Raw genomic sequence first — 13,862 nt, 5'->3', positions numbered from 1 at the left:
ATATAATTTTTAATGTAATAGATGTATTTTATAATATCTGTTAAGTCGAGCTACATTAGTGATAAATCTTACAGTAAAAGATAATTTAATATTCTACAAAGAGTATGTTTTAATGAATATCTTTGAACTCCTTCGGGGCATCAGGGAATTGCTTATCGTAAAGTTTCATGTATTCAAGCTTACGTTTCTCTCTAAGAGCAAAGTATTTTGGATACATAGCTTTCTCAGTTGGATGCCAGTAATCGAGAACCCAGTCTGGAGGTATCACTTCACGTTCGTGAGCACAGCCGCCCGGAGATTCTGGGAACAACAGTGGTTGCGGGTGCATTATTTTTTCTAACTTTGCTTCTCCTTCTAGTAACAATTTTTTTGCCACTCGCAGGTCTTTTATGTCTTTGTTTTTGTCAAAGATCTCGCGAGTGAGTACTGCTTCATACCTAAAATCATTTTTAAAAATTATTCACTTAAAAAAAAAAAAAAAAAAAAAAAAAAAAAAAAAAATTGACAATTTTTTTGACAAAAAAATTATTTTTAAATTGTAAAAAATTAAAAAATGTCTTTAATGTCGTTCAATTATAATTTTATAATTTTTTTATTAATTAAATGAAAACTAAAAAAAATTACACTTATAATTTTTCAAATTTTTAACAAATAAAATTTTTTGTTATAATTTTTTTATTAAAAAAAAACATTATAAACATTTTTAGATGGCTAATTTAATTTTCATAATTAAATTTAATTAGCACAATATAAAAGCAACTTACCTAAAATCAAGAAAATCGGGATACCATGATTCGTAATTCCGAAGAATACGTTTGTAAAGACTGCATACTTTTTTAGCATGAGTAACAATACCAGTTGGTACAGAATGAGCCATTTTAATTGTCACTTGCTCCAATCACTAGTATCCAAAATTCAATCTCTTGTTATCAGCTGTAACCTAAAATAAAATAAATTTATCAGATGTTTAATAATTTTTCTCACAAATAAATTACCAAAAAAAAATTTGACATTTCAAATTTTTAAAAATTAAAAAAAAAAATAATTTTTTTTTATAAAAAAATGATTAAATGTAATTAACCTAAAACATTATGTAAAACAATTGAAAGATTAATTTTAAACAACAATAAGGTTAATTACAACTCAACATGTCAAAATAAAAATCATCAGCTGATGTCATTAATAAATTTAAAAAAAATTTTCTAAAATCCAAAAATTAATTAAAATGTCTCACCATAAATTTTTTAGATAAAAAATCTTTTAGCTGCGTAGTGAAACAGAATATGGACGTGTACGCATACCAGTAAATATATTTACAAATATACTCACTTGTATAGTGTGTCAGTGTGGTTGAATTGAATGTAGATATTGAAGTATACTTTCATGCCTTCAGTACAGAATGGTAAGCTGCAAAAATGGCGGATGAGCAGGTGAGTGGAGAATAAAAATAAAATCAACATTTAAACAACATTAATAAATAAAATTAATATTAATTATTATTAATTATTTATTGAACAATTACTTACTTAATTATTTAATAATAAATAAATAATAATAAATAGTAGAGATATTATTTATTTATTAAAAAACAAACGGCGTAACCTTTGGATTCATCTGCCGGATCCGTAATCACTATAGCTACTTTATGTTTTTATCTTTATGACAATCAAAACACGTATTGTTTACGTTATGGTTTTTTTTTTAAATAATTATTGTCATTTGTACAGTATCCGTCATTATTAACAATAGTTTGTTTAATTAAAATTATTTATATTTATATTATAAAATATTATTTTTGACAGATTTGTTTTTTAATTTAATAAATTTATTTTTTTATTTTTTTTAAATAATTTAAAAAATTTTTATTATTATTTTTATTTAATTTTTTTTTTTTTTTTTTTTTTTTTTTTATTTATTTATTTACCGACACTGATAAAACAATTTTTCCTTTTTTTCAGTACCAAGAATAACGCGTTACACTTTGCAGTGTTGTCACAACAAATAAATCACTAATTTATTTTTTAGGAAGTTTATTTTATTGGATTTATTTTAAAATAATGGTTATTATTTAGTTAATTAATTTATTGATATTGTAATTAAATTTTTTTGGAGTACCTGTCAAAAAAAAAATTATAAAATTTTTTTATAACCTAACAAAAAATGTAAACAATTATACTGTTTAAATTTCGGGTTTTTAAATTGTACAGTAACTTTAATTAGTGTTTAATCATTGTTTTAAATTATTAGTTTGAGTATGACAGGAGTTTATAAAGTGACAATTAGATAAAAATTATTTAGATTAATGTAATGTAATAATTTTAATTGTTACTTTTTGATACAGGAAGTACAGCAGCTTGAGTTGCTGTGCAAACAATTGTACGAGTCTCAGGATGCAGCTCACCGTGCAGAAGCTGAAAAAGCATTAGTAGGTTTTCAAAATGCACCGGATACACTCACTAAATGTCAATTATTATTGGAAAGAGGCGATTCCGCTTACGCTCAATTGCTGGCTGCTACTACGCTCACTAAATTGGTATCAAGATCGGCCCAAGGATTGAGTTTGCAGCAAAGACTTGACATCAGTAAGTATTTTTTAGAAAAAAAAATTATTAAAATTTTTTTTTTGACACTGAAGTTAAAAAAAATAAAATTACTAATTTATTTTTTAAAAAAATTATTAAACATCTGCTACTTTAATTTTCATTAAAAAATTTTTTTTTATAATTTTGTAGCAATTAAATTATTATAAAAAAAATTAATAAAAAATTATCAGTGAGAATTATTTAAAGAATTTTTTTTATTGTAATTGATTTGTTATAAAAATTAAAAAAATTGACAGCTGACAGCTGACTTCAGTATAATTTTTTTTTATATATATATATATAATACGAATATGTTGGATAATAATTATAACACGTGATTTGTAATTTAGGGAATTATGTGCTGAATTACTTGGCAACCAGGCCAAAATTACCGAGTTTTGTGATACAAGCATTAGTCACGTTATTTGCAAGAATATCAAAGCTGGGATGGTTTGATTCTGATAAAGACGACTATGTCTTCAGAAATGTTGTTGGAGACATTTCAAAATTTCTTCAAGTATGTAAAAGCCAAGTTTTATTTTAAACTTTCGATAACTAATAATTATTTTTTACCAGGGATCTGTGGAGCACTGCATGATTGGAGTACAACTGCTCTCCCAATTGACCTGCGAAATGAATCAAATTTCAGAAGCAGACGCCAATAGGTCACTGACTAAGCACAGAAAAATAGCCAGTAGTTTTCGTGACACTCAATTATTTGAAATATTTCGATTGTCATGTTCATTATTGGGTACAGCAAGAGAAAATTGTAAAAATTTAAACTTTAATGATGAATCACAGGTAATTTTTATTTTATAAAATTATTTTTTATTTTTTCAACAATAATAATAATATTAATAATAATTTTCAGCACGGATTAATGACCCAGTTATTACGCTTAGCTCGTAACTGTCTAACATTTGACTTTATCGGAACATCAACAGACGAAAGTTCTGACGATTTGTGTACAGTCCAAATCCCAACAAGTTGGAGACCAGCATTCCTAGATTTTACCACATTAAAACTTTATTTCGACTTGTACCACAGTCTCCCGAACACCTTGTCATCATTAGCATTATCGTGTCTAGTTCAATTAGCGTCAGTCCGCCGTAGTTTATTTTCCAACACGGAGAGAGCTAAATTTTTAACCCACTTGGTAAATGGGGTGAAGCACATCCTTCAAAATCCCCAAGGGTTGAGCCATCAAGATAACTACCACGAGTTCTGTCGGCTGTTGGCGCGACTAAAAAGTAATTACCAGCTCGGAGAATTAGTTATGGTGGAAAATTACCCGGAGGCGATTCAATTAATCGCTAAATTCACCGTTCAAAGTTTGCAAATGTGGCAGTTTGCGCCGAACAGCGTCCACTACTTGCTGAGCTTGTGGCAGCGCATGGTGGCCTCAGTGCCCTATGTAAAAGCAACCGAGCCCCATTTGCTGGAGACCTACACACCCGAAGTATCCAACGCTTACATAACTTCCCGCCTGGAGTCCGTAGCTGTGGTGGTGCGTGACGGCTTGGAGGACCCTCTTGATGATCTCGGGATGGTCCAGCAACAACTGGAGCAGCTGTCGGTGATTGGAAGGTGCGAGTACCAAAAAACTTGCACGCTGCTGGTCCAGCTGTTCGACCAAGCTGCTCGGGCTTATCAGGAGCTTCTTGCCCAGACTGCCAACAACAATCCCACCCACCAGATCGAGATCACCATCCAGGAGGGCCAGCTGACCTGGCTGGTCTACATCATCGGCTCCGCGATCGGCGGTCGCGTTTCCTTCAACAGCAACGAAGAGCACGACGCCATGGACGGCGAGCTCGTTTGCAGGGTTCTCCAGCTGATGAATCTTACCGACTCTGGGCTCTCTCAGGGTGGCTGTGAAAAACTCGAGCTCGCTATGCTCAGTTTCTTTGAACAGTTTCGCAAGATTTATGTCGGTGATCAGATTCAAAAAAATTCTAAAGTCTATCGCAGGTTGTCTGAAGTTCTTGGGCTCAGTGATGAAGCCATGGTACTCAGTGTTTTTATTCGTAAAATGTATGTTTTTTATTTTTTTTTTTTTTTAATATTTAATATTAATATTTTTACTGTATTGATAGTGATAGTCATTGATTTTTTTTTTTTTTTTTTTTTTATTTTTAGAATAACTAATTTAAAATACTGGGGAAGTAGAGAGCAAATTATTTCAAGGACGCTTCAATTATTAACTGATTTATCTGTAGGATACAGTTGTGTCCGTAAGCTTGTTAAACTTGAAGAAGTACAATTCATGTTAAATAATCACACTGTAAGTAAAAAATTTTTTTAACTAATTTTTAGATAATTAAATAAAACTAGTTTTTTAAAAATCATTAAAAAAAAATATTTTTTAAATAATTAAAATAAATTTTTGATTATTTCAGAGTGAACATTTTCCATTCCTTGGTAACAATGTAGCAGTAACAGAAATGCGGTGCAGGTCAATGTTCTATACTTCATTGGGAAGATTATTGATGGTAGACTTGGGTGAGGATGAGGAGAGATTTCACACATTCATGTTACCCCTCACAGGTACAGTACAATAATATTTTAAATAATTGCTAACTTGTAACTTATTTATTTAATTTAATCAGCCAATAATAAAATAATTAAAAACATTTTTTTTAATAATAATTAAATAATTAAAAAAAATTTTTTTTTTTTTTTTAGCTGCTTTGGAAAGTCTAGGTCAGTTAATGGGTGCAGCAGATACTCCACTGTTCGCAGCAGAGGAAGCTAAAAAAGCATTGATAGGAATAGCGCGTGACCTGCGAGGTCTCGCTTACGCTTTCAATACAAAAACTTCCTACATGATGCTCTTTGACTGGATGTATCCTTTTTTACTAAATTATTTTTTTAATTAATGATTTTATCATGATCTATCAAGTCCTTAATATTTACCAATCAGATATCCAAATTACACGCCGATCTTGCTGCACGCAATCGAATTGTGGCACCACGAGCCCCAGGTGACGACACCAGTGCTGAAATTATTCGCAGAGCTGGTCCAGAACCGCAGTCAGCGACTCCAGTTCGAAGTATCATCCCCCAATGGGATCCTCCTGTTCCGCGAAGCTAGCAAAGTTATCTGCAGCTACGGGAATCATATATTGAACGTCGAAGTGCCCAAGGATCAGATGTACTCGCTGAAGCTCAAGGGCATTAGCATCTGCTTCAGCATGTTGAAGGCTGCTTTGTGCGGAAGCTATGTCAATTTTGGCGTTTTTAGGCTCTACGGCGACGAAGCCTTGGATAATGCACTCAATACTTTTGTCAAGTTATTACTCAGTATACCTCAAAGTGACCTATTAGTAAGTAAAATATCTAGAGCCGGGATTAAATTAAAAAAAAAAATTAATTAAATAATTTAATTACTCTAGGACTATCCAAAATTATCAGCGACGTATTACGTGCTACTGGAGTGCCTGGCGCAAGACCACATGGCTTTTCTGTCGACCCTAGAACCGCGGGTCTTTCTCTACATCCTTTCAAGCATCAGCGAAGGCCTAACGGCACTAGGTGCGCTAAAAGACTCCTACACAGGTCTGTGCGGCTGATTCTCTCATGTATACTCTACATCCTCTTTGCCAACCACATAAATATCAATATATTTCACGTACGATGTCTAAACCCATGATTTTAGTGTAAGACGTTTGTCATGGTGGTTTTATCAAACGAACATCATGGGCTTGCTGCGTTAGTGCTTGGAATGTTTTTAATCGCTCTTTATTGATAGCTGACAAACTTATATCGCGTTCCAGATGCCATAAGGACGTATAATAAAAATTCTATTTTTTTTTTTTTTTTTTTTTTGTCTAAATTAAATTTTTAGAAATGCAAAAAAATTTTTTTCTTCGAACTAAAAATTTTTTTGGACTTGGAAAAAAAAAATAGAATTTTTTTTATACTACCTTATGGAATCTGAAACGCGATATTTAATAATTATTGCGATAGATTACTATTTTATGCACATCATTAGAACGTACTTAGACCAAGAGGATTGGAGTGCATAAGAATTACTGCTCGCCCGTAAAATAAATAATTTTTTTAGCTATTTTTTTTTATTTTTAATTAATTAATTATACAATCCGGTTATGGTTTACAAAAGCTTGTAATTGTCATATTTTGCCCACAAGCTTCCGGATTATATTCTATAAAAATATTATCTTCAATTGTCGTAATTACGGGTCTAGCACTTGCAATCAGCCGCACAGCTGGAACATTATTTAATTATTAACATGGTTGTATTACCACATTAGCGTAAGTTGTTCATTTTCACTAATTTACTAATTAGTAGCATGAATCTTTATTAATACAATTGATATTATTTTTTAGCCGTGATGATATTTATCGTAACATTTATCATTTATTCCCATTAAACGCTACGACCTAACAGATTCATTTTTATTTATTTAATTAATCAGTTTGCATGCAAAAAACTAGCGGTTAATTTGATTTCAGACACCATGGTCTGCACAGGTTGCTGCGCGACACTCGATCACATTGTTACGTATTTATTTAAGCAACTTTCGCAGAAAGGTAAGTTCAAAAAAATTTATTTTTAATTATTTTTTAATAAATTTTATTTTATTTATTTATTTTTTTTTTTTTTTCAGCTGGAGTTTACCCGGGGAAAAAAAACGCGGCAGTGGCAGCTGGCGGTGAATTGTTCTTGCAAGTACTCAAACAACATCCGGAAATATTGCAGCAAATATTGAGCACTGTTTTGAATGTCATTATGTTTGAGGACTGCAGAAATCAATGGAGCATGTCGAGACCACTTCTGGGTCTTATTTTACTCAATGAAGAAGTATTTATTTATTTATTTTTTTTTTTTTTTATAAACAATACGCTTATATATTTATATTATTTTTTTTTGTTACAGTATTTTGGTCAATTGCGAGAAAATATTATTAGAAGTCAACCAGTTGATAAACAAGCAGCTATGGCTCAATGGTTTGAAAATTTAATGGATGGTATTGAACCAAATTTGTTAACAAAAAATAGAGATAGGTAATTTTGTAAATTTTTTTATTGGTCAATTTTTAGATTAAAACATTTTCCATTTTTTTTTTTTTTTTTTTAAATAATTTTTATCATCTATATTATTAAAAGAATAAGCAAAATTTTATGGCTTATTTTAAATTTATAATTATTTATTAAAAGCAAAATTTATTAAAAAAAATTTTTTTTAATGTCAAAATTTAGAAAATTAATAAAAAAAAATTTTTTCATGCTAAAAAAAATAATTAAAAAATTAATTTTAAGTTTTTGATTTTTTTATAGTAAAAAAAAAAAAATGATAAAGTTTTGGATTTAAATATTAATCATTAATTAAATTGTATTATATTGAATATAAATTAATTAATTTATTTATTTATGTTATTATAAAACCAGGTTTACTCAAAATTTATCAATGTTCAGGAGAGATATCAATGATTCCCTTAAAGGTCCGAATATGTCTGCCAATTCAACCAACGATATGATGACTTCGTAGTGTTATTAAACAAAAATAATAAGAAGAACAAAAAACAAACAAACTATGAATTCATTGTACCTTGATTTAAATAATATGACATTGCCTGCCGATAAATGAATCAAATGCACGTATGTGTGTCTGTGAATGTAAGAGTGAATACGAAAGAGAAATGATTAAAGGGGAAAAAAAAAAAAAAAAAAAAAAAAAAAAAAAAAAAAAATTTTTTGAATAAAAAAAAAAAAAATTACGGAGTGAAATTTATTGAATAGAATTAAACAATCAAATTTTTTTTATTTAGCCACAAAGAGTGTAGCGAATGTGGACTGCGGCCTTAATGCTGTTTGTGGTATCAGTTGATGTTTCAATAAAACATTCTGTTGATTTAATAATACACTATTAATAAAATTAATGATAATAATAATAATAATAGAAAAATAAGGAATTAACTGATGACAAAGCAGTCGCCATAAAACTCACTGAATTACTCTAATGTACATGAAGATAGTGCTCACATCTTATCGTAATTAAAACAATAATTTAATTTAATTAATAATAATAAGAAGAAGAAATAATAAAAAAAAAAAATAAAATAACAATTTTATAATTATATTATAAAATAAAAAAGCAAGTTATCGTCGTTGTCTTTCAAGAGCATTTTAAGTACGCTGTGATTAACTTGCGTCGCCATTCATCTCTTCATTTTTCAAGCCCATTTTTTTTTAAATCGTTGATATTATAGCAATGTTAATAAAATATTAATAAATCATGCTTCGTAATTATTGAGGGCTTTTTTTTATGCTAATTATTTAATGCATCCTTAATTTTTTTTTTTTAATTGAAAAGAAGAAATAAGCAGTATTAAAAATAAAATTTTAATTAATTAAGAATAATTAAAATAATATTTAAGCGCTTTTTTATACTCTTTCTGTAGTATTGGATTTTCAGACAGTTTAACACACTCGCTTTTGTCTTGGGGGTGTAACTCAGTGGTAGAGTGCTCGCTTCGCATGCGAGAAGTCCAGGGTTCAAATCCCTGCTCCTCCAAAAATATTTTTATTTTTTTTCTAATTAATTTCTTAATTTTTATTTAAACATTTCCTTAATTAATATTGAAAATTTTTAATTGTAAATTATAATATTTACAAGATTTCAGATAAAAAAATTGTGAAAATTTTTAAATTTACTCCAGCAGTGTTTGTTTCCATGAAACTTTTTAATTAATTAATTATTTTAATAAAAATTTTGGGTTGCATGAAATTTTTTGTTAGTTTGACGTCTGCAGTATTTTTTATTAGGAATAAAAGTCGCAATAATAATAACATGGGGGTGTAACTCAGTGGTAGAGTGCCTGCTTCGCACGCTGGAAGTCCAAGGTTCAAATCCCTGCTCTTCCAATTCCGTTTTTGTTTTATGACATTAAAGTTAGCTGTCACTTGAAAATTTTTTAATTTTTTTTAACAAAAAAATTTGTTATAAAAAATTATTTTTAAAAAATTGAATTTTTAATTTGTTAAAATTAAAACAATTGTAAAGTGACAGCTAAATTTAATGTCATTTTTGTTTTTAATAATTTTTAAAATCAATATATAATAAATAATTAAAATTTTACGTACCTCAAATTTTGGAGTTGAAGAAAATAATATTTAATAATTTTCCTTATTACAAATTTTATTAATAATCCTTTATGTGAAATTTTATGTTTCTTCTTTGTAATTATTTATTTAATTAATTTTATAGATAATATTTATAATTTAAAAAAAAAAAAAAACGTTTAATAAAGATGATAGTGAAATTAACAATATGTCAATTGTTGAGAGTTTTATAACAAATTATTGAGAAATAAAATTTTCAAATGACAGTTAATTTTAGTGTTGTTAAAAAATAGGTTATATTTTCATAACTATAAAAATCATCATACTGAAGTCAGCTGACAGCTGTTAATTTTTTTAATTTTTAAAACAAATTAATTGCACTAAAAAATTTCCACTTGCTAATAATCTTTTTTAATTTTTATACGTTGAGTTTTTTTTTATTAAATTGTTTTAATAATAATTCATTGTTATAAAATAATAAAAAAAATTTTTATGTCAGTTAACTTCAGTGTCATGATATAGTTTAGTTTAAATATTTTCAAAATGGCTACTGCAGCTAATCCACCCTCTTAATTAGTTTCAAAACAATTAAAAAAAAATACAATTTGTCTTATCAAAAAAATAAATAAAACAAGTTTTTTTTTTTTATGTATGTAAAGTTTATTAAGATTGTTATAAAATTGTTTATTTATTTAATTGTTATAAAATTTCTAAAAAAAATTTACAATGTCTGTCAACATTTCAGTATCATTATACTTAACAGATAAAAATCCAGATGTTACATGAATATTTTTCTTATTATTTATTTATTCAGCACAAAGTAAATTTAGATTTTGATTTTCATATTTTCTGATCGAAGATAAAATACACAAGAGTTAAGATGTGAGTCCCGACCCATTGATAAGCACTTGAGCAGCAGGAGACACGGAAATTTCTAGCCCAGCCTAGTCACTCCTGCGGCACTAGTACTTAGGAACAGGACAGGATTATTCATTATTGGCTCAACAATAATATTTACATCTATAAATATTCAAGCAAGCTTCTCGGCAGTGTCATTAAATCCGGCGACGTGATTTAAAACGAAATAAAAAGGTACTTTATATTATATCCTATATAGGAGATAAGTAATATATAATAGAAGTGTTTGAAGCCGGAAGAATAAACGAGACTTGGACAGTGGAAGCCCTCATTGAACCGACCTCGGTCAGTCATTGAAGCCGCCTACTTCTCATTCATTTCAACAAGTGCCCTCATATTCACGCATGTCCCTTTATCTGGCCAGTCTGAAAATAAAGAGCCAATTCAATATATTAATTTCAAACTTTCAAGAATATTAATGGTAATCATAATTGTATCATTTTTGTTTATTTAGTTATTTTGTTATTTTTTAGGTTAAACTTAAGTACGTTGCATTGCGACAATATCTGGATGTGGTTTGTATGAATATATATGTAGAACTGAATGAGCTCCTCTGTTTTCGCTCATACTTATACTGTCATCGTCATCGTTGGCTACGCTTGCCCAGTTTGACCTTCTTCATCTCTTCTTACTCATCATCATCATCATCATCATCATCTTCCTCTTCTTTGCGTTCTTCTTTGGCACTAATATTCTGAGGGGCAAAAAATAAAATTAATAAATTGTATTAATTTAAATTATTATTATTATTTAAAAAAATTAGACAATTTAATAATAATAATAATAATAATAATAATAAATGACAAAATATTATTATTATTTACTAATAATTTTTTTTTATGATTTCAGGTATATAAAAAATAAAATAAAATAAAAAAAAAAAAAAAAATTATTGAAACAAGAGGATTATAAAAATGAGAATTTTAATATACAAGTGTTGTCTGTGAGATACTTTAATGCAGGGGGAGACTTAAAAAAAGAGAGAACTGTATAAAAGAAGAGACAAAATATTCAATTAACACTAATTCCCACTAATACAAAGTTCCCTCCCCAGCTGCAAAGCAGACAGTAACTAAAATTCTTCAACCGCTTATTCGTCTTAAATTTTTCTAAAAAAATAAATACGGTTTGGGTTAAAACATCCGTATCAGAAATAAATAATAGAACAATTAATATTGATATTAAAATCTAAAAATTAAAAATTTTTCTATGACTAAGACTAACGTCTCTTATTCTCTTTGACTCTCTTTCGATGTATTGCTATCGTAAACACAAGGTCAGGAAGTCATTGAGATAACAAATCATCGGATATAGAAATACTTTATGTAAAAATATATATATATATATATATATATATATATATATATATATATATATATATATATATATATATATATTTTTTTTTTTTTTTTGAATATTTAAAAGACTAGCAAACTATAAATTCAATATTTAAATATATTTTTTGTAAATAACACCATAAATATACTCACTTGGTATAAAATGTATAAATATAAAATGCAGAGCTTAAAACAATCGCAGGAAATCTCATGGCCTATTGAACTGTAAACGTGTTACCTCTTCACTTGTTGACATCTGATTGATTTTTTTCACTAGTTTTTAAAAATATCTCTAGCTTAGATTCAATCTTATTTTTTATTTTATTAAAATAAGTACACGCTTGCTTAAAAAAAAAAAATAATAATAATAATAAAATAACATATATATTGTGAAGAAATAAATATTAAAATATGACCACAATGAATCAACAGCCAGAGAGCTACTGACTCGAACTTAGTCTTGGAGCGTAGTCTTGGATGCGGGAGCAAATAAAATAAAATAAAGTTTTTAAAAAGAGGATTTACGATAGGGGAGCGAAGACAAGAGCATGCCAGTAAAAGACCAAGATGAATACAGTGTGTCACTACTGCAGTAAAACATTTATTTTATTTTTTTTTTTTTTATTATTATTCTGAATAATTTTAATTAAAAAAAAAAAATTTATTTAATTTTTTTTTTTATTATTTTTTTAGGAACCACTCGCGGATTTAAATATTAATTTCTGCAAAGAAGAAAGAGTTAAAAATGTAAAGAAGAAATTTTTTTTAAAAGAACAACGAAACGTTCACGACCCGGACAGATCCTCGACTGAATGATAAACTAGTCTTGATTGGGTTAATATAGTCCGACAGTAACTCTAATTGGTCTCTCTTAGCTGCGGGGGAAATGATTGGTCAATTTAGACTTAGAACTGCGATGCATTAAGCATTCAACAGGCGTTCATTCCTATTAACCGCCAGCAGTTTCGAGCTACGACCAGCATCACCGATCGGATCCTCAAGTCTTCCGTGTCGATCGCCACCACCATCATCATCATCATAATAATGATGATAATCTGAAGAAGAAGAAAAAGAAAACTACAATAACTTACTTACCCTTATCATAAAAATCTCTTTCTATTTATAAAATTTTTTTTATTTATTCACTAGAACATTTCAAATCAATTTATCAATTGAAATCAGTGTCGCTTATGACTCCCTTGAATGGCGAGCAAACGTCATCCATTTGTCAAACGGTCATTCATACACGCTGCTACCATCACTTAAATTTACTTTTATATTCAATTAAATTCACTTATTTAATTATTCAATTACAGTTTTTTTCATTCGTTTTATTTCTATTAGCGTACAAGTTATTGCTTTACAATTTATAATACAATTAGATAATAATTAATTTTAGAAATTATTTTTTTTAAATATAAGATTGCTGGAGAACAGCACCAGCGTGCCAAGTAGTCGGGCATAGGTGAGTTTTTAGTTACAAATCACCTACGGCACTACTACTTAATGCGCGGGTGTGCTTCTGGATAATGGAAGATTTTTTTTTATGAGAAGTTAGTGTTAGTTTTTGGGAAATTATTATTGAAAGTGGTCGGGAAAAATTTTTAAATAGAAAGAGATAAGTATGATAAGCTTGGTAGATTAGGATTTAAAAAAAATTTTTTTAATTAATAGGAATAGTTAAAATATGAATCACTGATAAATCTTGTTGACGAGGTGCAGGTTCAACTTGTGAACGTATCAGTGAGCGTTTACTACAATCGCCCATTGTTACGGTCACAAACTGAAACAACTCCAATTTTTATCTAATTATTTAAATTTTAATTTTTTAAAATTAATTTTAACATTAATTTCGTAAAAATTAATTATTGAAAAATAATTTTTTTTAATTTTAAAAACTAATTTTTAAAACTTAAAAAATTAATTTTTAATTCTTTTC

The 13,862-nt window shown here is 28.2% G+C and overlaps 2 protein-coding genes and 1 non-coding gene across 6 annotated transcripts; 2 read left to right on the top strand and 1 right to left on the bottom strand.

The window, feature by feature from the left end:
* Nucleotides 1-3: 3 nt before the first annotated feature.
* On the bottom strand, nucleotides 4-1,596 carry Nd-b22 (NADH dehydrogenase (ubiquinone) B22 subunit). Of its 2 annotated transcripts, XM_074252249.1 has the most exons (4): nucleotides 1,527-1,596; nucleotides 1,330-1,407; nucleotides 765-940; nucleotides 4-437 (listed from the first exon to the last, which is right to left on the bottom strand). In XM_074252249.1, exons 3-4 carry the CDS (start codon nucleotides 875-877, stop codon nucleotides 110-112), a joined length of 441 nt encoding a protein of 146 aa, XP_074108350.1. In that variant the 5' UTR covers nucleotides 878-940; nucleotides 1,330-1,407; nucleotides 1,527-1,596; the 3' UTR covers nucleotides 4-109. The 2 variants fall into 2 exon arrangements, with proteins under 2 accessions (XP_074108350.1, XP_074108349.1); XM_074252248.1 differs by lacking the exon at nucleotides 1,527-1,596 and having other exon boundaries at nucleotides 1,235-1,393.
* On the top strand, nucleotides 1,325-8,852 carry Ranbp16 (Ran-binding protein 16). Of its 3 annotated transcripts, none has more exons than XM_074252239.1 (14): nucleotides 1,325-1,430; nucleotides 2,342-2,582; nucleotides 2,933-3,099; nucleotides 3,159-3,383; nucleotides 3,454-4,616; nucleotides 4,722-4,866; nucleotides 4,982-5,129; nucleotides 5,268-5,427; nucleotides 5,506-5,908; nucleotides 5,978-6,116; nucleotides 7,059-7,136; nucleotides 7,214-7,407; nucleotides 7,483-7,610; nucleotides 7,995-8,852. In XM_074252239.1, exons 1-14 carry the CDS (start codon nucleotides 1,416-1,418, stop codon nucleotides 8,092-8,094), a joined length of 3,306 nt encoding a protein of 1,101 aa, XP_074108340.1. In that variant the 5' UTR covers nucleotides 1,325-1,415; the 3' UTR covers nucleotides 8,095-8,852. The 3 variants fall into 3 exon arrangements, with proteins under 3 accessions (XP_074108340.1, XP_074108339.1, XP_074108338.1); XM_074252238.1 differs by having other exon boundaries at nucleotides 7,041-7,136; XM_074252237.1 differs by having other exon boundaries at nucleotides 5,978-6,140.
* Nucleotides 8,853-9,048: 196 nt separating this feature from the next.
* Nucleotides 9,049-9,120, top strand: Trnaa-cgc (transfer RNA alanine (anticodon CGC)). The gene has a single exon. It is a non-coding gene; the product is annotated as a tRNA-Ala (tRNA).
* Nucleotides 9,121-13,862: the final 4,742 nt, after the last annotated feature.

The sequence above is a fragment of the Cotesia typhae genome, unplaced genomic scaffold (assembly GCF_013202065.1).
Source record: "Cotesia typhae breed Kobodo isofemale line unplaced genomic scaffold, CoteBio_Ctyphae contig_83, whole genome shotgun sequence".
NCBI classification, from domain to species: domain Eukaryota; kingdom Metazoa; phylum Arthropoda; class Insecta; order Hymenoptera; family Braconidae; genus Cotesia; species Cotesia typhae.
Note: the sequence above shows the minus strand (reverse complement) of the source record. Positions and strands in the feature narration are given on the sequence as shown.